This window comes from Aptenodytes patagonicus, chromosome 16 (assembly GCF_965638725.1).
Source record: "Aptenodytes patagonicus chromosome 16, bAptPat1.pri.cur, whole genome shotgun sequence".
Lineage (NCBI taxonomy): Eukaryota > Metazoa > Chordata > Aves > Sphenisciformes > Spheniscidae > Aptenodytes > Aptenodytes patagonicus.
In genome coordinates, this window is record NC_134964.1 from 7,943,977 (window position 1) to 7,967,683 (window position 23,707).

The window sequence follows — 23,707 nt, forward strand, 5'->3', positions numbered from 1 at the left end:
TTGGACCGATAGAGCATTACTCTTTTATTGCTTAGTTTGTTGGCACTGTTCAGGCACAGTGTATGCTTTTGTATAGAATTATTGGCATGTAACTCTTCCGTTGGCCTGTGAAAGAAGCTGCTGTTGCTTTAGGATCTTGTAGATGTGAGTCAGGGCTGTCCAGGCATATTTCTTCTAGACATTGTTCAACGCCTGCTTCGGTCCTAACTACCTGCCAGTCCAAAAATCAGGAAATACAACACAGCACGGGTATAGTTCTTTATAACTTGCATTAATAAGCAGTTTCCCCCAGTGAAAGATTATTCTTGCCTTAAATTTCTAAGTAATTTCCCAAGTAATAAATAGGAAAATAGTGACTCACATAGAATGAATTTCCAGTGGTTCCCTGTGACCACCAAGGTAATTCAGCAGGTGAAGTTTTGTGGGATCTGCAGCATATTGGTTTGCCTAGGATATGTTCAGAGAAACTTATTTAAGTGGATTTCATGAACTTGTGCAGCACCCTTTTGTTGATGAGGAAGGAGGTGCCAGTGGTAGGCCATAACTGATGGTATCCTCATGCAGTGTAAATCCTGCTTTCTTTGCCTGACCTAGCTAGGGATAAAGGAAAAACAGTTGGAAAGAACCTGGTTCTTTTGGCAAAGGCAGTTTTAATTAGCACAACTAATTTTAGCGGTAATGTAGAAACTGCCATTGTGAGGTTTGTGTTAGAGTAGTTGGGGATGATCGGTAATTATCTGGCCAGAACTTGTCCAGCATAGTGGTCTGTGTTGCTAAGATTTGTAGAGGGAGGTCTGTAAGAGGGGGAGATTATATTAGCGCTTGGACTGTGGCTGGGTGCAGCATCAGCTGTAAGCTGCTGTCATCTGAGAGACTTCGGTGGATGAGGGAGAAGGTAATGGAGCTCTGTCTTTGCCCCATGCCACGCGTGTGGGGTTCTGGGACTCTGCCATAACGGTCTCAGCGTTACTTCCTCACTTAGTTGAAATTTCAGCATTGTTCCATCCTCTGGACAGCTCCCAAAACTGCCGCTGAATAATGTATTATTTCTGATACATGCAATGTAATACAAACTTTTGGAAAAACAAATGAGGAAACTTCAGTAATGGCAACAATGCTTCTGACAAAACCCCATCATGCATAGGTAGAAAGTGCTGCTCAAGCACTGATTTTTTTTTTTTTTTTTAATTTTTTTTTTTTAAGAGTAAAGTCTCAGCCAACTTAATTTGGCTATTTGAGGTTCTTATGCCATCTCCTTCGTTACGTTTTACATGAAGCAGGTGACAACGGGGGAGCAGTGTGCTCCACAGGACAGCGCTCTTAGTATTTTCTTCTGCCACCCCCTTGTGAGAGCTGAGGCTAACACAAGTCAGCATTTCATTTTTTCAGTAGTCCATCAACTGTGAATTTGCAGTCGGTTGAAAAACACCAAACTGGTATGGAACCAACTTCCGCTTATCTCCGATGCTGTTAGGGAATAGGAGATTAATTACTCTGCTTTGCAAATGAGCTTTGCACTTCAACTGGTATTATTTTGGCTTCTGCGTTCCTGCGGATCTGTGAATTCCATTCAACGTTTCATAGGGTCTGATAGAACAACCCAGCCTTAGATTATCTCGTAGGATAACTTGATCAGGCTAAATTAATTAGATAGGGAACAGAAACTGGCTAATAGGGTATGTCAACCTCTGAGAGAAACGTATGAGATTCAGTAGTTAGAAGGTTGGTAAATTTATAACGCAAGTAAGACAGTTTCTTGACAGCAAAGAAATAATTCAAGTTTAGGCTTCAGTAGACTTATTAAAAGCTACAGACTGAAGGGTAGCTGCATTAGCCAGAGATGGTCTAATTCAAACAAGAACTCAAGTGGCAAGACCTGAAAATCAGTCTTACGTGGTAGGTCAGGCTAGGTAATCTTGTTGCCCTTGATCCCACAGATACCACTGTTTCAGGTCTCTCATACTTCTGCAGCTATAGCTTTGACTATTATACTCCCTGTGCCTAGTTTATGTAACTGTGAAGTCTCTGTGTACATAAAGTTTGCACCCTGTAAATACATGCTGCGATCCAGGGTTTTCAATCTTTGTTTTGATGTACTTCTTTTTGTCCCTTTTTTTTTTTTTTTAATTCTCTGATATCTCATCTCATAAGCTGTTTGCCAAATAAAGGCAGTTGGCTTTCTTTTTGTCAGGTGAACTACTACTACTTTTTCTTGTGTGCCTCTGAAAATGGATTTAGATACAAGAATGCAATCTCCCTCAGACCCAAAGACTGAGGATCATTTTCACCATCATTCTACATGCAGAGCACTGCCTTTTCCTCCCCCTACTGCGGTTAAAATTAGATAGTGTGTATCTTCTCGAGGGCCTGTGAAACAGAAACAAAATAGGATATTACCTTGCTGAGTTGGCAGGCTGCAATTTTTTGATTAGAGATAAATAGGATAATTAGTATATTGCCTAGCCTGAAAGTAATCCCTCGTTAGTGTAAGTGCAGGTGTGCCCAGCATGAATGGTAAATGGCTCGGCTTTACTCATGTTGTAATAGTGCCTCCTAATTCACAAGCATTGTTTATTAAGAAATTGATACGCTGGTCATCTTTACCTTATTAATTGCACGGTTATCATCTTCTAGAATGTCTGTTGAAAGTTCAGGTTGCAACTTTTTTTTCCCATTAGCGTGGTGATTTGTAGGTAGATGCGCAAAGGGAGTTTTGTGTTGCAGTGCCTGACTGAACAGTATTCCAGCCCCGCGGTCGGAGCACTGCAGTCTTCCCCCATGTCAGGGCACAGGAGCTAACAAGATAAGTGTGCATCGATCTGCATTGCCTGTTCAGAAACGCCTTGGAAGAGGGGGTGGGGACGGATATGCCTAATTATGCCTAATATGCCTAATATGCCCATACTAATTCTGTGTAGAAATGTGTCCATTTAGGAGTCTCAAGTATAAGGCCCTTCCTGAATTTACGAGCCTAAAGCCAGCTTGATCCTTTCTTCACACCGGTAAGTGATTCTGTGACGAGACTGTACTCGTGAGAGATGTCTTCTAAAATCCCACTGTGTGGTTAAGAATATAACCCGAATCTCTCGCATAGCGCCAGTCCACAACTGTGTTGTAACAGTGGACGGTTCCCACGCAAACGCCTTTTCTGACTCTGTAAATTTTCTCTGGGCCAGCGAGCAGGAGAACGACTGAGCTTTCTGATGTTTTTGGGAAGCTGTGTAAATGGGAAGGGGTCAGGTAAGCCGTTTGAAATTCCACGATAATGAACATTTGGCTTTTTATTAGAAGAGGGGCTTTTCAGACAGACCAGGGAACTCTGAATCCTTGATAGCTTTAAAGTGTATGTCTGTGCGAGAGAAGAAGTGGGCTATTTCCACAGGAGGTGGGAGACGTGGTTTCAAGTTCCCACCTTTGCATAAGGCAGAGAAGCATTTTTAAACTTGGTTCTCCCACACTAATCACTGGGCTATTTGGTAAATGCCACACCCTTTCCCTCCCCCTCGGTTTCTGTGCTAGTTCCAGTTCACAAGGCGAGCTAGAGTAACACCTACCAGGTTAGTGTCTAAACTCGATTTGAATACAAGGGTAGTCAGAAATTATGAAAGCTGCTAAAAGTCTTGGTTAACAAGCTGATTAAGGTTGGAAGATGCTGTATCATGGAACATATTTTCTTCAAGTAATGAGCAAATGAAATGGGAAGACTCGATAGGAGAGTTTGGACTACTTTTATCGTCGTAATCTGTAGAAAGCCACAGCTAAATGTTAGGCAGCATTTAAGTCCAGCCTCCAAACGGATAGGAAGTTCTTACCTCTTGTGGTCCCTCTAGAGGACTTAGTGTGAATGAATGGGCACAGCTAGATAAAAGCTAGCCAGATGTAGACAGATGTCCACAGATTAAAGTGCACATGGCCATGTGATAGGGAAGGAGCCTGAAGAAACAGCACGGAGCATTTGAACAGAGAATAGAAGAAAGCGAGCGCGAGGGTGATTGACCTAAGGGGAGGCCAGGGCCCCTGCTTCACATACGGTGCTCTGCTTAGTGATCTGTTAATCTTGCTGGCGGGCTCTCTCGTTACTAATGCTTTGAAGGAGAGCCTTTCTCCATGGGTTGAATAAGTCTACAGCTACTAGTAGTTTAGGGTGTTTTTTCAGCATACTGTTCCAGTCCATGTACGAACTCACGACTGTAAACTGTAACATAGTTTGTAAGGCAGGTTAGGAAATATAAACCGATCTTGCCAGGGCTCGAGGGGGTGTGGGTACACGTGCATGCGTGAACACACACACGTGGACATGCATAAGCAGGGAATGATGGTTGAGAAGTCAAAAAAAGTGTTAAAAAATGGTTTATAAAATAATCAGGGCATGCTGTTATCTTCTGATTCCCGAAAGTGCTGTGTTTCTGTCATTAAAAAAAAAAAAGTCTTGAGCTCCCCTTGCCTGGAGGGGGGGCAGGGAAGGGTCTTCCCTATTTTCAGAAATGCTTAGTGCTGCATTTGTTTTCTGACCTTGGAGGCACTTTTGATCTTTGGTTTATTACTGTTCAGTAATCTTTCTTTTCCAAGGCAAGGGCTCTTATGCGCTGAGAAGACACTTTGCCAGCGCTTTATGCAGACCGAGTATTCTGGGTGCTGGGTTTCTTTCTTGTTCATTTCCTTTCAGACCCAGCGTAACTTCCAAAAGGGAATACCTGACAGATTCTGACAGGCAGAGGAACAAATCTCTGCAATCGGAATTCTAGAAAAATAGATGTCAGCCAGATGAAGCGTCAAGGAAAGAAACAATAAAAGTCTCCCTCCTGGCTCCTGTCCTCCCAGTTGTGTTCAAAACAGCTATACCATGTCCAGCGTTGATGCTAACTGACCTATTGTATTTTAAATTTCTGTAAGGCACACACCTAAGTCAGATCCAACCTGTGGAGGTTCTGCTGCGCAGGCGGAACATGAGAACACGTAGCACCAGCTAAAACAGGATGAGCTGTTTTGTTCGTGAAACGAAGCGGCCCCCCCCACCCAGCCAAACCCTCAAACCATCAACTGTTCAGAACTATAGACCGGAAAGCGATCGTACAGAGTATCCACTCAGAATACATTACTACACACTGCAAGAGGGTCCACTTGCTAGACATTGTGTTGGCAATTTGCTTGCTTTATTTGCTTACAAAACTGACAGCTCAACCACAACATAATTTCTTGCTACTGGCCGGTACAGTGCTGCAGTAGGCTGTTGGAGAAATGTTATACACACTGGCCTAGGATACATTACAACAAAAAAAATTAAGACCAGTTATGAGTAAAACCTGCCTCCATGGAGGCAAACTGACTGGCTTAAACCAGGCATACTTAGTGTGGCAAGCAGGGCGTGCTCGTAAACACGTGCCAAATCTCTCGATGGTCTGACCACGTGAAGCAGAGGTTTGACTTGCTGGAAGCAGGTCCCTGGACAGTGCGGTGGTCAGGACCGGTACCGGTCGGAGCCTGCCACGCTCTCAGGTGCAGGCAAGCCATTTAGATGGGCAGGAACGGGTGCTCAGGTCCCGGGCCGGGCACATCAGTCTGTGTCATTCCTGCCCCCCTGCCCCATTTCCTCTGTCTCCTACCTATTCCCCCCCACACCCCTGGGCTTCCCCCCCCCCCCCCCTTTTCTCCACATCCCTTGGAGGAGCAGCAATTTAAGACCTGCTAATTTTACAGTTAAAGGCTCTAGTGCTGCACAGGGCTCGTTCTTAATGTGCCAGCTTTGCCAGGCCAAGCATGGCTGACAGGCTCCACAATGCGTCGCTGCTTTGTTCCCGTCAGTAGGCTACGCGTGGCGAGAAAGGCAGCATTAACAGGCCTGCCGCTGCAGGCAATGGCAGCGTACTCTGGCGCGGGGTCCCTAAGCGTGCAGTGAAGTAAACTGCATTCAGAAAACAGGCCGCAGGGAGATAAATTTTCAAAGCTGAGCTAACCTTTATTTATTTATTCTAGCTTAAGCACAGGCTGGCTTGACTTCCATGTCTTCAGTCTATTAAACAGCTGTGCACTATTGCTGATTGATTGGGGTTTTTTTGCTGCTGACATTCTTTACAGCACACTGAGCACTGGACGGCTACGCTGACCGGTGCCTAGGAGACACACAGAGCCAGGGTAAAAGCCAGGTAGGGGATTTGCACGTGTAGCCCTGCATCTGGTTTTGGCACAGTTCTCACAGAATTTACCAGGTGGGAAGGAGAAGGAACGATCATATAATTGAGCATGAGACTTTGAGCAGGGGAAGGTTCATGCACTTGGTTCTAACTTAGCACGTAATTTCAGACAACCCTCTCTATTAAAACGGAGATTTCATTTTCCCCCCAACCTTCGGCTCATGGGAGACTGTTGAGCTTGATCATACTGTATAAAACTAATAATCGTTAATACACAATGTGGTCATAGCAACATCTTACAGTTTTACATTCACGTTTTCAAAGTGCGGCTGGATTCCTTTCTGCATTGAAAACACGGCCTGCTGAAACTCGGACAAATGGGACACGTTTTCTGTTAGTGAAGAAGTCGTGGACATTGCTCTTTCTAGCGTGCCAGAAGGCTGTTCTGGTACAAGAAATTTATTCCCCAATATTAAAAACAGGACACGAAGGGTTCATGAACATACAAGAGGCAGATTGTGACGGCAGCTTACATAGGTTGCCCCCACCCAAAAATGCAGCATTTTCAGTCTTTAAAACACAGCATGAGAAATTTCATTGCATCCTTTTTATTTCAAATGCAGGATAATTCCCTGAGTAAGCAGCTTTTTACTTAAATAAAACTTTTCCAGAACTTAAAATAAACCTGTGGAACAAGTTCACACAGCTGACGGTGAGCTGGAGACGGCACGTTCTCTGGCCCAGGGAAGCAGAGGCCTGGCAGGAGCTCTTTAACTACTCATTTCCAAAGCGTCACACTGCACTGTCACCAGCCTCCTTCAGTACAGCAGCCTCCCCCACATCTACATCTCCTCTCCGACTGATCTCTGGGTTTTGAATTACTCTTTGACTACTCTGCCATGAAAGGGATTTTTCGTATTTGGTCTTAAAAAGTAATCCATGACCTGAAGAAGCAAGGAGGGGGGGGAGGAAAAAAAAAAAAGAAACTGAAATGAGATGACCACACTGGTAAACAAAACAGCTCATTCCGTATAGTTATAAAGAATGGGTCCTCATGGTCCAGAAACTATGCATCCCAAGGCTTTGGAAGCAGAAGAAATACTGTACATAGAAGGAAGAGCAGGCTTTTAAAATTGTATTATAAAATTTTAGATAGCTATGTATGCAGATTTTACCCCCCCACACACCTCATAAACCAAAGATTAAAGCAATGAATATACACGGGAGGTGAGACGTTTGCTCAGTGACTCGTAAGGACGGCTGCACTCACCTGGACAGTCTGCTGTCTCTCTGAATGCTCTCTTCTTGCAGCAGCCTCGGCACATGTTAAAGACGCATTTATTGCCCTGGGTTGGGATGGGGTGTAAAGAAGCTTGTATCAGTGAAAATAAAATTATTATTGTTTACTATAATAAGCAACAGCAATACAGCTCTGCACATCCAGACCTCTGGAAAAAACCATGAACTCGTATATTAGGCAGTCACACCTCGGCCTAATGAAGATGACAGAGCTGATGTCATATGGGGGGGAGGCCCAGCTGTCAACTGTTGGTACATAGAGAACAACAAACAAAAAACCCAAACCAAACAAACAAAAAAATTCCACATTCAACTTCTGCAACATCAGTAATCTGTTGGGCAGCCCGAGTTACACAACGCAAGCAGGCAAGTGCCATAAGCGCTTTGGGACAAGCGTTGTGACATTTGTTGCGGGTGAACTTGCTGTCGTTCTCTGCAAAAGGAGTATGATGTGAAACGCGGTGCCTGACATCCTTGCTGCCACCTGTGGCTATGCCTAAAATAAATGTTACCACAGCAATTACTTCCCTACTTGCAGCCTAAAATATACCTGAGTATACATTAAAATATAATGTATGACCCTTAGGGGACAGCAGCAGTTCAGTCGGGACGTTGACAACTTGGCTATACTAGACCGGGTGTCTGGGGGGCTTTGGCTCACACGCTCAGTGATCCTTTAGGTAAGTGGGGTTTTGTTGTTTGGGGTGTCTCACTCCACCCCCGTTAAAAATTCCTTCATGTTTTGGGAGCCCTTGGTTGAATTTTTGTTTTTTGTTCTCCCCCCATTCCATGACATAGCTTAGAAACATACCATCTAGGGAAAATACCCCAAACGGGCCCAGTCACAAGATTTCAAGGGCTGCCTGCAACATTACAATGACGAAAGAGCAAAACAAAAATGAGACTAAACCCAGCTTCAGACCATCATGGTTGACGCACCAAGCTGTGTCACCTGGATTAGCTATGAAACAGGAGGGCTTTGAGAGCAGGCCAGGTGAACGCTCAATGTTTTCCCAATAATGAACACAGCAAGAAAAACATTTTCTTCTGTAGCTGCAGCTCGGAACTGAGCCCCAGCTATTTCCAAGGTGCTGTAACAGTGCTACCAGAGAACACCACACCACGTGCGTGCGTCCCTGTCTCCCCACCCCCATAGCTGCGATGCTACTTTTTCAGCTAGAACACAAAATCGCTCCTTGCACCTTACAGTGTGTTAGCAGCAATAAATACGCTCTACTCGCTCAGCTCAGCAACATCTCCCTGTCAAGGAAACGGCTAAGTTCCCCAAGGGAAAACAAACAAAGAAACCCCAAACGATGAACTCTTTTCAAATATTTGATATTTGAAGTTTCATATATAAATTTTCAAATATATATGCTACGCACAACCTGGAAAACAGCTGGCTTGTTTAACGTTGCTAATGGTGAAAGTTGATGTCAATCTGCTAGCAAAAACAGAGCTGAGAATGACTAGGTGCTCATTCTTGTTCTGATTAAGGGCACAGATCCAAAACCAACAAAAACCTGCAGATTGCCGCCTGACACTCACTACAGACTACACTGCGATGATGTTTTAAGTATTTGCATCAGTACACCAACAACCACACCAGTTATTCAAATTCTCAATCCTTGCAGAAAAACACCACCCACCACTAACCCTAGAAAAGGGGTTTTGTTTTTAATTTCACAGTAGAATATACACGTGTAATTACTAAAGTTTGGAGATTTGTTTCCAAGAGATCTTGGGAAGTTCATTTAACTCATCTATCTTAGCAATAAATATCCTCAGCAGCAGTAAGACTGCACTTTTTTGGAAAGGAAGGCCAATGATCTCAAAGAACCTACATATGTTAGTGATTTTTGTGCAGCACCTTCACCCCAGAGATTGGTTACAGTTAATAGTTAAAGAGGCTTGTGCCCAAGTATGGACTTTTTGTTTTTTCCTCTACGTATCAGCAGGACTTGCTATGCATGCGTTACTGGACACTGGCACGGACCTACCTCAGGGTTTAGAATCATAGAATAGAATCACAGAGTGGTTTGGATTGGAAGGGACCCTTAAAGGTCATCTCGTCCAACCCCCCTGCCGTGGGCAGGGACACCTTCAACTAGACCAGGTTGCTCAGAGCCCCCTCCAACCTGACCTGGAATGTTTCCAGGGATGGGGCATCCACCACCTCTCTGGGCAACCTGGGCCAGTGTCTCACCACCCTCAGTGTAAAACATTTCTTCCTTATATCTAGTCTAAATCTCCCCTCTTTTAGTATAAAACCATTCCCCCTTGTTGTGTCGCAACAGGCCCTGCTACAAAGTTTGTCCCCACCTTTCTTATAAGCCCCCTTTAAGTACTGGTAGGCTGCAATAAGGTGTCCCCGAAGCCTTCTCTTCTCCAGGCTGAACAACCCCAACTCTCTCAGCCTTTCTCCATAGCAGAGGGGTTCCATCCCCCTCATCATTTTTGTGGCCTCCTCTGGACCCGCTCCAACAGGTCCATGTCTTTCTTATGCCGAGGGCTCCAGAGCTGGACGCAGTACTCCAGGTGGGGTCTCCCCAGAGCAGAGTAGAGGGGCAGAATCCCCTCCCTCGACCTGCTGGCCATGCTGCTTTGGATGCAGGATACGATCGGCCTTCTGGGCTGCGAGCGCACATTGCTGGCTCATGTCCAGCTTTTCACCCACCAGTGCCCCCAAGTCCTTCTGGGCAGGGCTGCTCTCCATCCCTTCATCCCCCAGCCTGTATTGACACCGGGGGTTGCCCTGACCCAGGTGCAGGACCTTGCACTTGGCCTTGTTAAACCTCAAGAGGTTCACACGGGCCCACTTCTGGAGCTTGTCCAGGTCCCTCTGGATGGCATCCCGTCCCTCTGGCGTGTCGACCGCACCACTCAGCTTGGTGTCATCTGCAAACTTGCTGAGGGTGCACTTGGTCCCACTGTCTATGTCATTGATGAAGATATTAAACAGTACCGGTCCCAATACAGATCCCTGCGGGACGCCACTCGTCACCGATCTCCATCTGGACATTGAGCCGTTGACCACTACATGGTCATTTAATTTCCATTTAATGGAAATGCTTTAATGGACACTGGCACTGACTTACCTTAGGGTTTCCACATTGATCACATTTTGCATATTTGGCTGGAAAAGAGAGACACCTGATTTCAGCAATGGTATTTTTATATGGAAGAAGTAAATTAAAAAAAATCATGATCAGACAAAGCTTGGCGCATTTCTAGCCAGACAGAGACTCTTTTTGAAATAAAAATACAGTACCTCAAAGAACAGTGCAAAGGTAAAGATATTTTGACTTGTTAAGTGTCTCTAAACTAAATCCAAACAGAAAATTTTAATCAAGTGTAAAAGAGGAGGACATCTGCTTGAAATGCATACGAAACTTCAATTTCAAATACTGGTGACAGCTACAATTTAGTTTGTAAAGCATTTTGACCTTAAAAAGGTGCTTATAGTGGATCAGTGACCTACTTCTTTGATCCTTGTTTTTTTTACTAATGAACATAATTAGAATCACACTGCCTACTACCAAAATTTCCCGATAATCCCCCCTCTTTTTAAAGAAGTTTCTACAACTACATAAACAAGGAAAAGAAAGTAGTGGCAATTTATGTCAAATGTGGTATCAGCAACTTTCCATGCATTTATGCCAATAAATGGAACTTACGTTTTAAAGATGGATCAAAGCTTTTATTTGGATTTCTTAACTTCTTTTTTTGCTTATTCTTTGACAGAAGCTCAGAATTTCCATCTTCCTCCTCTTCCAGAGCACGTTTCCCTCGCACACCTTTTTCAGTCCCACTGGCTCCATTCTCCTTGCATCTCTCCTTTGGCCTGAAACAGTGAATATCATCATCAGTTGGCTGAAGGGAAGAAGTAGGTGTTCCCTGGCCGCTATTCTGGTTTACAGAAATCTGGGTAAACTGTAAACCTTTCTATCATGGCTAAATTACAAGGAAGTGTCATTGCCCTTAGAAGTGGAATAGAAAAACCTAACTTTTTTGTTAACACCGGCTGTTAATAACAGACACCCTGTCAGATATATTGGTTGGAAAGCCAATGAAAGTTGGCCAGTTAAATTAGTTAGGTACCTGTTATTCCCAGGTTTTACTTAAGTATTTAAGTAAATACTTCAGTATTTAAATATTTTAAATTAAATAAGTATTAATCTTGACACGCTCGTTCTCTTCTTCAGCCCAATTTTCACAACAGAAAGGGAATAAGCTATCTGAAAAGCTTGTCCATACAACACAAGCATCCTTTATAGAACGCAGTTTAGTTCCCATCTTTGCTACCCTGGCAGTTACCAGCAACATTCATGTTACATGTAACAATGAAGTACTGTCAGGTAGCATATCTGTTGCACATGAGGTTCTCTTTCTGAGCTGCGGTGGAATTCTTGGTTTTTACTTTCCAGAGAGAGAGAAATCTGAGGAGGATCTAAAGGCGAAGATGTATACAATGAGCAACATCCCCACAAACAAAGCAATAACCAGGAAAAAAACAAACCAGAATAAAAATAATCCAAAGTCTTCACTTATTTTCAAATGAGTGTAAGCTCCTCGAACAGAACTGGATGGCTCTGTACTGGTAGCACGGGTGGGAAAGGCCTACGGGTACCTGTCCGCGTTAGAATAGATAACTCACCCTGGCCTGATGTATGGCTGACAGATCCAGTGGAAAAAAGGCAACCCTTCTTTTGGCTTTTCTCCTTCTTTCTGATTAGCTATTTCTTCCTGCAGCATAGAGTTACAGTCAGTTTTCCTGGAGTTCTCAGGCAATACTCTAAATAATACTTCAAACTCCAGGAAGCCACAAAGTGGAATTTAAATTAACAGTTACTGACAATTAAATATAGCCAAAAAATGTCTACTAAGACAGATTAAATGAAGCAGATTTGTAACTTCTAAATCAACTTTATCCCATGTAAAGCTGTTCAGGTGTAAGGGGCTGCTACTGTAGTAAACTACCAATATCAAGGTTGTTGAGCCACAAAATTCCAGTGAAGTGGCTAACAGACATCAACTGCACGACATACATGGTAAGATCCCACCAAGTGTGGACAGTGTTGTTCTGGGAGATTAGGGCCCATCTTGGTACCTGGCATCGTAGTTTCAGCTCCCTGTTGACATCTACAATGCCCTCTAGAGTCTTCACTTTTGCTAATTCTTCACGCAGCTGCTGGTAAACTTGAAGCCTGAGGCAAATCCCAAACATCAAGTCATATTTATTCATTATTGCTAGACTGAGGAGATCAACTAAAAATGTCTTTATAAAAGCTTTTTATAGATTTTTCTCGCTGCACTTGCCTTTGGTAGAAGCTTATCTTCTTTCTTGTAAGTCCTGAGAAAAGCACACATAGCTGCTCCTCTTTTCCAAAGAAATACTTGGCACACAACCAAGGTACTTTGAGATAAGCTAACATGAACGTACAGCGCATCATCTGCCCCTCAGTAACTGCCCATGGCCATGCTCTTACTCCACGATAAATGCAAGACAGCTTGCCTCACAACGAACAAGGAGTTAGTTAACTCGTGTTAGCCATAAAGGGCATGTGTGCATATGGGCAGTTACCACACGGTAGCTGATGAGCTGCGAGCTCACGCCCTAGCTTATCTTGTGGTAACTTGTTCATTCCCCATGCCCTGTTTCCCAGATACGCAGTGAAGGGTAAAGGCCTCAGCCCACATTCTCTCCGGCCTGGTCCAGGAAAGAAAACCTTGCAGCATACTAATTCTGGCCAAACAAATCCTTGTCCAGAAAAACCAGACACTTGCTAAGCAGGATGAGCCCTGAAAACATTAAGAGTTCTCTGGAGATACTCACGTGTGATGCCAGAGCTTGAAGAGATGAGCCCTAACATAAGACAATGGACAAGGGTACTTCTGCACTATCTCCAGATACTCCTCAGCCATCTCCCACACCAATGGGTTTCGGCCCTCAAACAAAGCTGGGTTATGAAGATTACCTTCTAGGGAATGAAAAGAAATACTCAAACTTTCATTTCAGGATTGAAACAGAAAACAAAATCTAGGCTCTGGAGCTTGATCAGCAATGTTGTGATTCTACCAGCCAGTCACAGACACATCAGCCATGTACTCACAAAGAGGAACACAGGGTCCATAAAACTCTAGCCTGACCTCAGGATACTGTATTTCACTACACAGTTCTTAATTGAGCCAAATAGCTCATATCTAATTAAAGTACATTTTCCAGAAAGGCATCCAATCTTGACACAAAGACAGTAAAAAAAATTCATGAATAGAGAAATCACTGCTTTTGTTGCCCAATGGTTAAATACTTGGACAATGGGTGTCTTACCTTATGTCTGTATTCACATTTGTCTGGCCTAAGTTTACAGATACTGCTTCTCACTATGCTTTTCTCTACTAGCTTCACAAGCCTTTTGTTAACCAGTATTTTCTAAAAATAAGATTCTACAACCTCCCAGAAAATACGTTTCATTGCTTTAACTGTGCGAGTGATGGGAAGCTTTTTCTGACGTCTATCCTAGCTTTTCCTGTAGGAAGTCACGCCAATTCTTTCTTGTCCCAACCCAGCATGAACCATCTGCAGGAGTATTAATCAGTGGATGCAGTAAGTGCATCAAGATCCATTCAAAAACCATTCCATTGATTAACAGATGTCATGAAAACATTCCAGGACAACAGGAGTCCCATATGCCTTTGTCAAGTAATTAGATTTGAGCTGTCCACTCAACGGTACTACAAGTCCAACATAACAATTCTTACAAATCTTAAGTGATTCCTGGTCCTGGTAAGAGATGGCCAGTATAAGAGGAGAGAGAATGGCCACGCAGCTTTCAATCAAATCTGTACACCAAGTCAGTCTGACGTAAGCTTTTAATAAATGTATACAGGGCTGCTAAGAGAGTAAGAAACAGTTCATATTCTCATCTATTATGACTAAAAGTTCATTGTCTTTACCTGCACTCATGACACCATGCACTCCTGTCTTACGGATACATTCTTCCACATCACTGAGACACTGGATGTTTCCATTTGCAAATACAGGAATGCTTACAGCTTTTCTATACCAGTGAATAAAACACACGCATAAAATTGAGAATTAGAATGCTTAGAGTCAACCCAGAAATTCTACTCCTGTCACACAATTTTGTTTGCTCTTCAATGCACACTCTGCTTAAAATCTACCTTCATAGCGTGTTAGCAGAAATCCACTAAGATCGGTACTGCTCACTAACCTGACAGCTTGAATGTGCTCCCAAGATGCCACGCCAGCAAGCGGTCCTTTCTGTTCTTTAGTACGGCCGTGCACAGTCAGCAGCTAGAACACAAGGTTACATTTACTTTTCATGTGCATGAACCACTGGAACAAATCCACTGACAAAAATTTCCTTTCACCCCATACACTTCATGGATGCCACTGAATTCCCACTGCTATTTCAACAGTGCAGGGACTTTGGTATCACAGAAAGATATCAGCAGCTCACCTACCACGGCATGGTCTTGGGCTTCTTTCAGCTTGCTATTCCACGGCCTGACAAGATCGTATCTTGGGAGAACCTACAGATTTCCTATTGCATTGGCTCCCGTTTGTGATTCACTTTGGAATTTGTGATACGATGATCTGGCTTGCTCCTCAGCAGAAGGCCTGAATACTGTCAGTGCTGGCTCTAACTACAGACCGTCTCTTCCAACTTAACTGGACTTAAATCCTAGAAGGCTGCCTATTTCTTCACTAGTGGTGGCCACCACTTTGACAGGTAGAAACAAAACCTTTGATACTGTTTTTTTCTATAGCCCTGTGGATTTCATGCATTCACACTGCCTCCTGCAGCACTATGTTAGACTGAGATGCTCAACCACAGTGCAGGATGCCCCACTGTGCAGTGATTACAAGAGAGGCTCTGAAGTCACGACGTCTTCCGTATCATACTATTGACCTGCTGCCTCTGACTGCAAATACATACGCTCTCTCCGCATCCCGTTTTCTCTGTCTGTAAAACAATGTAGCCTATTCATCTCCACAGTACACCACGATCTGGTCATCAGATGCTTTACATAGAGACACGTGTCCAATGCAACAGTACAGGGAGCAGCTGCCTCCTTACCTGGCAGCCAGCTTTCTCCAGCATCTGTGCATACTTCACTGTCTTGTCAATTTCTGGGAAAACGCGGATTTTGCATGTGATGGGAACAGAGAGCTTCTCGTTAGCCAGTAAAACTGGGAAAGATTGAAAAGACAGGTAAGTGGGCTGCACAATGCTATGAAAAGTGCCTGCTCTCCTCAAGATCTGATACTGGGCGTGGTAGGGAAAAAGCCTGAAAAGTTAATGCTGTGCAGTTCTCTCGGCTTAAACAATCAGCAATGTCCTCTGCAATCCTTATTGCACAGGTTAATCAAGTAAAAGTAAAACATGAAGCACAAAATCCGCATTCTAACAAGAAGGCATAAAATAGTCAGCATTTAATAGCCCTAACGTTTCCACTGCATCAAACCTTCGCTTCCAAGGACCACCCCCCTCAAATCTTAATTATTCATACAGGTTTACTGTCATCACAGGCTATTGTACTCCTCCTACTCTGCCAACAACATTCACACTCGCTTGTCTACCTTTCCTACAAGAGATCCTTTGCTTCTTTCCATATTATCACCCAAATAATCATGACAAGTAGAGTCTTGTCCATGGCAAGCAGAGGCTTATCAACTGAGGTAGGCTGTAGACCCAGTTAAGCAGTAAACGTAGGTTACAGTCAAGGTGAAACCCAGAGCAACATGTTAAACTCCCATAGTCTTTACACAGTGCACGGAATCGGAAAATTACTAAAAAGAGAGCTAACGAAGACAGCCAACAGAAAAACACTTGAGCAATGGCATGCCTGAAATGCTCTTCTCTTCCAGAGCTTGGATGTATAATGTAGGAAGTCACCTGCTTTCATCTAATCCAAATCCTAGAAGCTCTAATGATAGGTACTTCCTATCGCCCTTTCAAAGGAGCAAGCAGGGTGTATACAGGTGCAAGCAGAAAATAGCACTCCATCATTTTAAAGAAGGCTGGGGGAGAAGGAGGAGGAGGAGGAAGCTTTGCCCACCTTTTATACAATAGCCTAATAAGACAAGTCTCTTACTAGACAGCCTGGGTTCTCACCCACTAGATGACCTGGGTTGTCTTCTCACCTTGAGGCTGTTCTGATTTGCGTCTTTCACTCCTAAGAAAAGTGCCCTAACAACCACCTTACGTGGTGGGCAGGGAAGCACTGTCTATCTCTCCAGGTTCTCAGCAGTGGCTTTGTGCCAAACATCATTCAAGATTCCCTGGACCACAGGGAACGCAAACAGAAGTAAGGCTCTAACTTCACGGTTCAGACACTTGCTTTGAAGTGAGGCGAAGGCACAGTCTCAGCTCTACGCAATGACCAAACCCTTGCTTTTTAAATCAGTTCCCAATGTCTTTCTTAAAAAAATATGATACTGTTCACAACTGCTACCCATAGTCTGAAAACATCCTACACAAATTTGGAGAAGAGAGGCATAACTTGCTATGGTGTGGACAGAAAGAGTACGCTGAGTGGATCAGAAAAGGGCAACTGTAGCTTCAGGCAGAAACACAACTCCTGGCACCCGAGAACTTCAAAGTGAAAAAGCAAGGCACTGGGAGTTCTGCTGTTTCTAGAGTCGGAGAGCCACTAAGCCATCATTAGATTGGGACTTAATTGACTCACTTTCAGCTAAAGTCTGTTTCAGGTACTGAAGTCTTTTAGCAGATCTAGCATGAGTTTGTAGTGGGATACCACCAAGTATCTTGAGGGTGCCACTGGAATACAGTAAGAGAGAAAAAAACAAAACAAAACCAAACACAACCCTCCCCAAAGAAACATGCTGCACCTCCTTTCCCCAAAATTCCCTAAACCTCCTCTCAATGATGAGTTCATCCCGTTCCCTCTCACAGTGAAGCTTCTCTAAAGACTTACTCATTCTCTGAAGAAGATCCCACTCCTCTTGCAGAAACGCTCCGTAGTGACCTATAATGAAATAGCATATGACAGACTTGTACAGAAGAGTAAGATTCTGAAGTATACAGCTTTCATAAACGTTCACATACAAAGATCCAGACACTCATATGCCTCACTGGCAGAAACAGAGTTGCTCTGTCCTGCCCAAACTGGAAGAGTTGGATCATTGTGTTCCCCACGGCACCCTAGATTTACAGGATAAAAAATGAATCCCCACACCCTACTTTCACTGCTACTCCCTAAGGCTGGTGTGTTGACACTGGCAGCTCAAAGTCCAACTTTCAGGGGTTTATACCATGTGTTTAAAAATTCCCTTCAGGGTAAAACCTGACCAGATTGAAAAATCTATGTGCCCTGTACACCACTGATCACTTCCCATTAGTCTTTGAAAGACATTTTAGAGGAGGAATGGGCAGTTACTGAACAAATCTTTCCTCAGCATCCTAGCTGATCCAGAATTTTCAAACACTGGTTCTGGTTCTCAAACACAGCTATCATTGCAGTATCTTTAAGGGATTCAGCAGGTGTTATCCTCTTATATGCTAATGTGAATAAACTCTGTGCAAGTATCAAGGAAATAGGAGACGCTAAATGCCTGCATGATATAACTTTAAATGCAGTTTTGCAAAATTCGGCTGTTTGCGCAACTGAAATCAGAAAGAAAATCAAGCTCTTGCTAAAAATACTTTTTCTGAAGGATATTCTAGACACAAGAGGTGTCACTCAAGAGAAGTTGGAATTAATTATTAGTATATCTAATTTTTGCTTTAGGTACCACAAAGCATTACCTGTTAAAGTGGGTGTAACTAAGTCTGACTTCATCAGTACTGCAGTCACCCCCCCCAAGGCTTAATTTGGTCCTCTTGATGTTTCACTGCCAACGTTGACATGTGAAACATGCCATTTCTCTGTTTATCCAGGGTTCAGATTTGCACGTACCTCTCTTTGCAATCATTTGGGGGCAACCCAAGTTTAGGTCTATGGCATCGCAATAATCCTGAGCCAACAGTGCTGCTTGGACAAACACTTCAGGGTCATTGGCACAGAACTGAGAAAGACAAAGAAAAGTGGAATAATCAGGCAATAGCTTTCTTCAAGTACTGACAACACATTATGACATAGTTATGAAGCAACTACTTGCTACAGAAAACAGGCATGATATGCACAGTTAATAATAGCAAACACCATTTCTCAAAAAAAACCAAACAAAAACTGTGACACTTACCAGCTAAAGATCCTCAACTTTCCAAATGACAAAATGAGAAAGATGAGCATTCAAGAGGAAAAGAAATATTTGTAGAATATTTGTCATGTAGTAGTACCCAAGAATAAGAGGAAACAACTCTTAAAATCCCCTGTAGAACAAACAGCTGTAGCATTTTAATACATAAAGATGGTGCAGAAGAAGAGAGTTACCTGTGGTGTCTCTGACTCTTGAGACAATTCAAACTTTGTAGATACCAAAAAGCACCACTGCCTCTAAAATGAACTCACATTAGTGTGGCGTGTGAAGTACGTTGGGCTGTTAGTCAAGTGCTCAGTCTTAACTATAATTAATGTTACATTTAAAGCACAGTGCAAAAATCAATTTATTAAGAAAAATTAGGTTAATTTGAAGCTGTTTTGTTGAAGAGGACAGAGCCAGACTACTCTTCTCATTTATTTCTAAAATTCATTTCTAACGATTTCTAAATCATTAGATTTCTAAAATTCATTATTAACAAAACCCAATGCCATCACATCTTTAAATAATACGGATTTAAACTCAAACACATAGCAGAAGGTGTTACTTAAACCCTACGGCACTACATAAATTATGGCTGACACCAACTAAAACCAGAAAAGGCATTTGCTTTCTCCGAGATGATTGAAACAATGGAAAGCCTCCACCCACGCCGCACCAGTGAGGATTTTTACACAGTAAACAAAGCCCACAGAGCAGGCTGGGCTCAGATGTACCTCTGCCTAATCTATTTCCAAGAGTCTGTGACCAAAACCCAAGCCTGCCCAGAAATATTGCAGAACTCAGTAAGGATTGCCGAGTCAACCCGAAGATTAACCTAGTTAGTTCCGTGCCTTATGTCCAACGGTGGCCAGTGGGAAGAAGGATAATACGGCAAGCTCACGGGAACTGACACTCTTCAGGTAGGCTCACCCAGAACACACAGCTTACCGAGCTGAAGATCGGCGTTCAAAAGACTTACAGCTTTCTAAGACTATTTAAATTTCTGCCACCTGTATTTTTCTGCGGCAAAAGAAACTACCTCCCACGGGAAAAGGAGACTATACAAAGCTGTACTGAGACAGACCAAAGGTCCACCTCATCCTGATAATGGTCAACAACAGACGTCTAGGGAACAGCAGAAGCTGGAAAGCGTCTTCAAGCAGAAGTGGTGTTTCCTGCACTTAATGACCCTCAATAGAGTTTTCCTTCATTTGCTTTCTCAACTCATATAATCTTTCAGCATCCAGTACACAGCAGTGGATTTTGCAGTTTATAACTATCACTACCCTTTCTTAACACTCTTGTTTCTCATTCGTCATCTTCAAGCCCGTCATACTTTCACAGACTTCTCTCATCTCCCCTCAGTCAGGGGAGCCGCTTCTCTTCCAGGGTGACGAGTCCTCATCCATTTAACTGCTCCAGATGTGGAAATCACGCCGCTCCTCCGCTCGTGCCGACTGTCTTTCCCTGCGTTATTCTCCAGCTCTGCAGGCCCCCCTCCCTCTTTGGGATGGGGCAGAGGGAAGTACCTGAACTGCACACAGTACTCAAGAAGCAGAAGCAACACAAGCTTAAAAGTGTGTCCTATCTTCCTTGTATCCTCTTTCTATAGCTAAGCACTGAGCTCGTGGTTTCAGAGAACTACTCAAAAAACCGTGATCCTCCCTGAGTGGTATCAGATCTGGAACAACCCTCGGCTCTAGAAGACCAGCTGCAAACCCTTGACTCTGACCAACCCTTGACCAGCTGCAATCTGTCTCTAAAGATGAGGTGTAGAGGACTGAAACCCTGTGAGAACTCTGGTGCTCCAGGCCCCGTGGTTAAGACACCAAATCCTCTTTGCCAGACAAGGGATAAGCAGAAAAACACACTTATCTTCACGAGCTCAGGACTGTTAGCGGTGTTTAGGTGAAGAAGATGAGATTTGTCATCCTGTGTAACCACTTTAAAATCTGGGCGAGACCGACTTGCTTGAACTCAGGCGCGTTTGGAAAACGTCTGGATTTGTTAACACAGGCGGGGTGGATGACGAGGGCGAGGGTGCATTTGGCAACGCTGACTTGCTTTTGCAGCGTCACCCAAGAGCGCAGCGCAAGGCGAGCCCCGGGGAAGCTCTTCCCGGCGGTCCCTGCCGCCGCTCCCGCTGCCAGGGCTGACCGGGCAGGCGCCGCCGCTCCGGGAGCGCTGCGGGCGGGCCGAGTCGGGCGCCGGTGGCGTTCCCCGGTGGCCCGCGGGCGGTCGCGACGCTCACCTGCACGATGAGCGGGCGGTCCTCGGGACAGGCCTCGCCGTAGAGGTTCTCCCGGCGGTAGTTGGCGTCCCTGAGGAAGACCTGGGCGTGCAGCATCGGCGTGTAGCAGAGCTGGGCGCCGTGGCGGCGGCTCAGCAGCCTCCAGGCCAGCTCGCTCTGGTCCACCATGGGCGCCACCACGTAGTGGGCGCTCCGCAGCGTCTCCCTCCAGAAGGCCTCCCCGCGCAGCTTCGGCATCTCCCTCCCTCCCGCCCGCCCGCCCGCCCGCGCAGCGCTGCGGCAGCTGCCGCCCCGCGCCGCCGTACCGGGGCTCGCAGCCGCCGCCTGAGGCCCGGAGGCGGGCGGGATGGCTGGGCCCTGGCAGGGCACCCGGGCGGCCGGACGGTGCCACCGCCATCTCGCTCCGGCCGGCTCGGCAGTGCAGCTGCGCGCCGTCCCCTCCGGAAACCGTGGCGCTGCCAGCAGGCGCCGCGCGCGGAAGAGTCCGGGCAAGCGCGGGGCCAGCGGTTTCCCGTCGCGGTGGCGGGCACCGGCTGGGAGGCTACGGGGGGGGGGGCCCTTACCGCGGCGCCTGCCGGTGCTCGGAGTCCCCCCCCCGCGCGTAGCCGCCTGCCTTAGACCGGGTCGGCGACGGAGACGGGCGGCCTCCCCGCCGGCCAGCGGGCACGGCACCGCGGCGCGTGGGACTCCCCCGCGGGCCGCCAGCCGGCTCAGGGAGCCCGGGCCGCCGGCCGTGGCCGCCAGCCGGTAGGTGCCTCGAGCAGCGCGGCCTGTACGGCAGCCGCCGGCCTCCCCCGGTGCCTGAGCCCGCCCCGCGGCCGGCAGCGCCCCCACCCGCCCCCACTCGAGTGCCCGAGTCCCGAGAAGCATTTTTGGTTTTGCATTCCGGCCTCTGTCCCCGGCAGGTGCCGAGGTGAAGCCGTTATTGAGCGTTCCAAGAACCCGGACCAAGCGAGGGGGTCTCGCCGGTCCTTGGTGTCGGACGATCGGGACAGAGAAGTGGAAATGATCCAGCTGGCTGAACCAAAAATAACACCAGATCTGACAAAACCGTTCACTCAGCAGCATTTTATAAAGCTACTGACCACCACCGGGATGAGCGCAGTGGAGGATTTCCTCTTCTCATCTGGCAGAACCTTCCAGAATGTCAAAAATGCTGCATCTCTACTCCCGTCAAAACACCAATGTAACTTTAGTCACGGGCTTTAGACGTTTTTTCTTCAAAAGGGAAAAACTCAAACAAAATCATTATATACAACAACAAAGCACCAGAGCCTAAGTAGGGTTCCATGTATAGGCCAATTGTTCAGTAAGTCTGTTAGAGCCTGTCCATTGATAGTCTTCACAGTTCAAGTTCACCGTCAAAGCCTGCATTTCTTCCCCCCCCCCCCCCCCCCAAACTTTCTAGCACTCATGGCTGTGATGAAACCTGCTGCAAGAGGCACTGTCCTGTTTTCGGCTGGGATAGAGTTAATTTCCTTCCTAGTAGCTGGCACAGTGCTGTGGTTTGGATTTAGGATGAGAACAATGTTGATAACACACCGATGTTTTAGTTGTTGCTGAGCAGTGCTTACACTAGTCAAGGACTTTTCAGCTCCCCGTGCTCTACCGACTGAGCGGGCTGGAGGTGCACAAGAAGCTGGGAGGTGGCACGGCCAGGACAGCTGACCCCAACTGGCCAAAGGGACATTCCATACCATGGGACGTCGTGCTCAGCACAGAAACTGGGGGGAAGCTGGGCCGGGGGGGGCCGCTGCTCGGGGACTGGCTGGGCATCTGTCGGCGGGTGGTGAGCAATTGCATTGTGCATCGCTTGCTTTGTATATTCTTTTATTATTATGGTTACTATTTTATTTTATTTCAATTATTAAACTGTTCTTATCTCAACCCACGAGTTTTCTCACTTTTACTCTTCCGATTCTCTCCCCCATCTCACCAGGGAGGGGAGAGTAAGCAGCTGCGTGGTGCTCAGTTGCTGGCTGAGGTTAAGCCACAACTAAGCTTCAAGTGCTTCAGATTCTTTTCTACCACCTTCCACCGCCTTCCAGAGGCCTAAACAACCAGTTCTGCTATTTTAAATATCTAGCCCCTCCAACCCTCCTTCAACAGTCCCATTTCCTCGTATGCAGCTGCTCCCGGGTTATTTTTTCCTTTCTTTTGACCCTGATTTGCTGGCAAGGCATCTGATCTTCAGTTATGGTAGCTTAACTAATTGCAGGGGAAACAAACACCTGCTTCCTTTATCACTGTTCTACCTTAAATCTTTTGGGTTTTACTCGATCTCCGGCTCAGCACCAGAAAGCCGCTCTACTTCTGCTGTCCGGTAGTGCTGTTTAAAGTCACCAGTTCTGTTAAACCGTGACCCTTCTTGCATTTTCTTAAGCTATCGTCTTTGGCAAGAGGAAGGCGGTAGAATAGAAAAGGAAAATAATACCTTGCATGCTGATGACTACACGTACTGTGTGCCGTATGTTCTTATTCTTACTATTAAGGCTATATTGTGAATTTAAGGTATACCACCTGCCATTTCAGAATAGTAATGTGACTTTGTGAGCCTAAATAAGTTTATAGGGCCAACAGGGGACTGTGTTTTTCTGTCTCAAGATTAAGACCCGCATGGTCCTCATGGTTGGACATGAAAAATTTATTTACTGAAAGAGTGGTTAAACATTGGAACAGGCTGCCCAGGGAAGTGGTGGAGTCACCATCCCTGGAAGTATTTAAAAGACGTGTAGATGTGGTGCTTAGGGACATGGTTTAGTGGGCATGGTGGTGTTGGGTTGATGGTTAGAC

The 23,707-nt window shown here is 45.4% G+C and overlaps 1 protein-coding gene across 1 annotated transcript; it reads right to left on the minus strand.

Moving 5' to 3' along the window:
• Positions 1-6,550: 6,550 nt before the first annotated feature.
• On the minus strand, positions 6,551-21,151 carry DUS1L (dihydrouridine synthase 1 like). Its single transcript, XM_076353912.1, has 13 exons — positions 20,915-21,151; positions 18,378-18,486; positions 17,397-17,447; positions 15,536-15,648; positions 14,666-14,748; positions 14,388-14,491; positions 13,267-13,411; positions 12,541-12,637; positions 12,088-12,176; positions 11,108-11,274; positions 10,529-10,566; positions 7,402-7,477; positions 6,551-7,075 (listed from the first exon to the last, which is right to left on the minus strand). Exons 1-13 carry the CDS (start codon positions 21,149-21,151, stop codon positions 6,924-6,926), a joined length of 1,461 nt encoding a protein of 486 aa, XP_076210027.1. The 3' UTR covers positions 6,551-6,923.
• Positions 21,152-23,707: the final 2,556 nt, after the last annotated feature.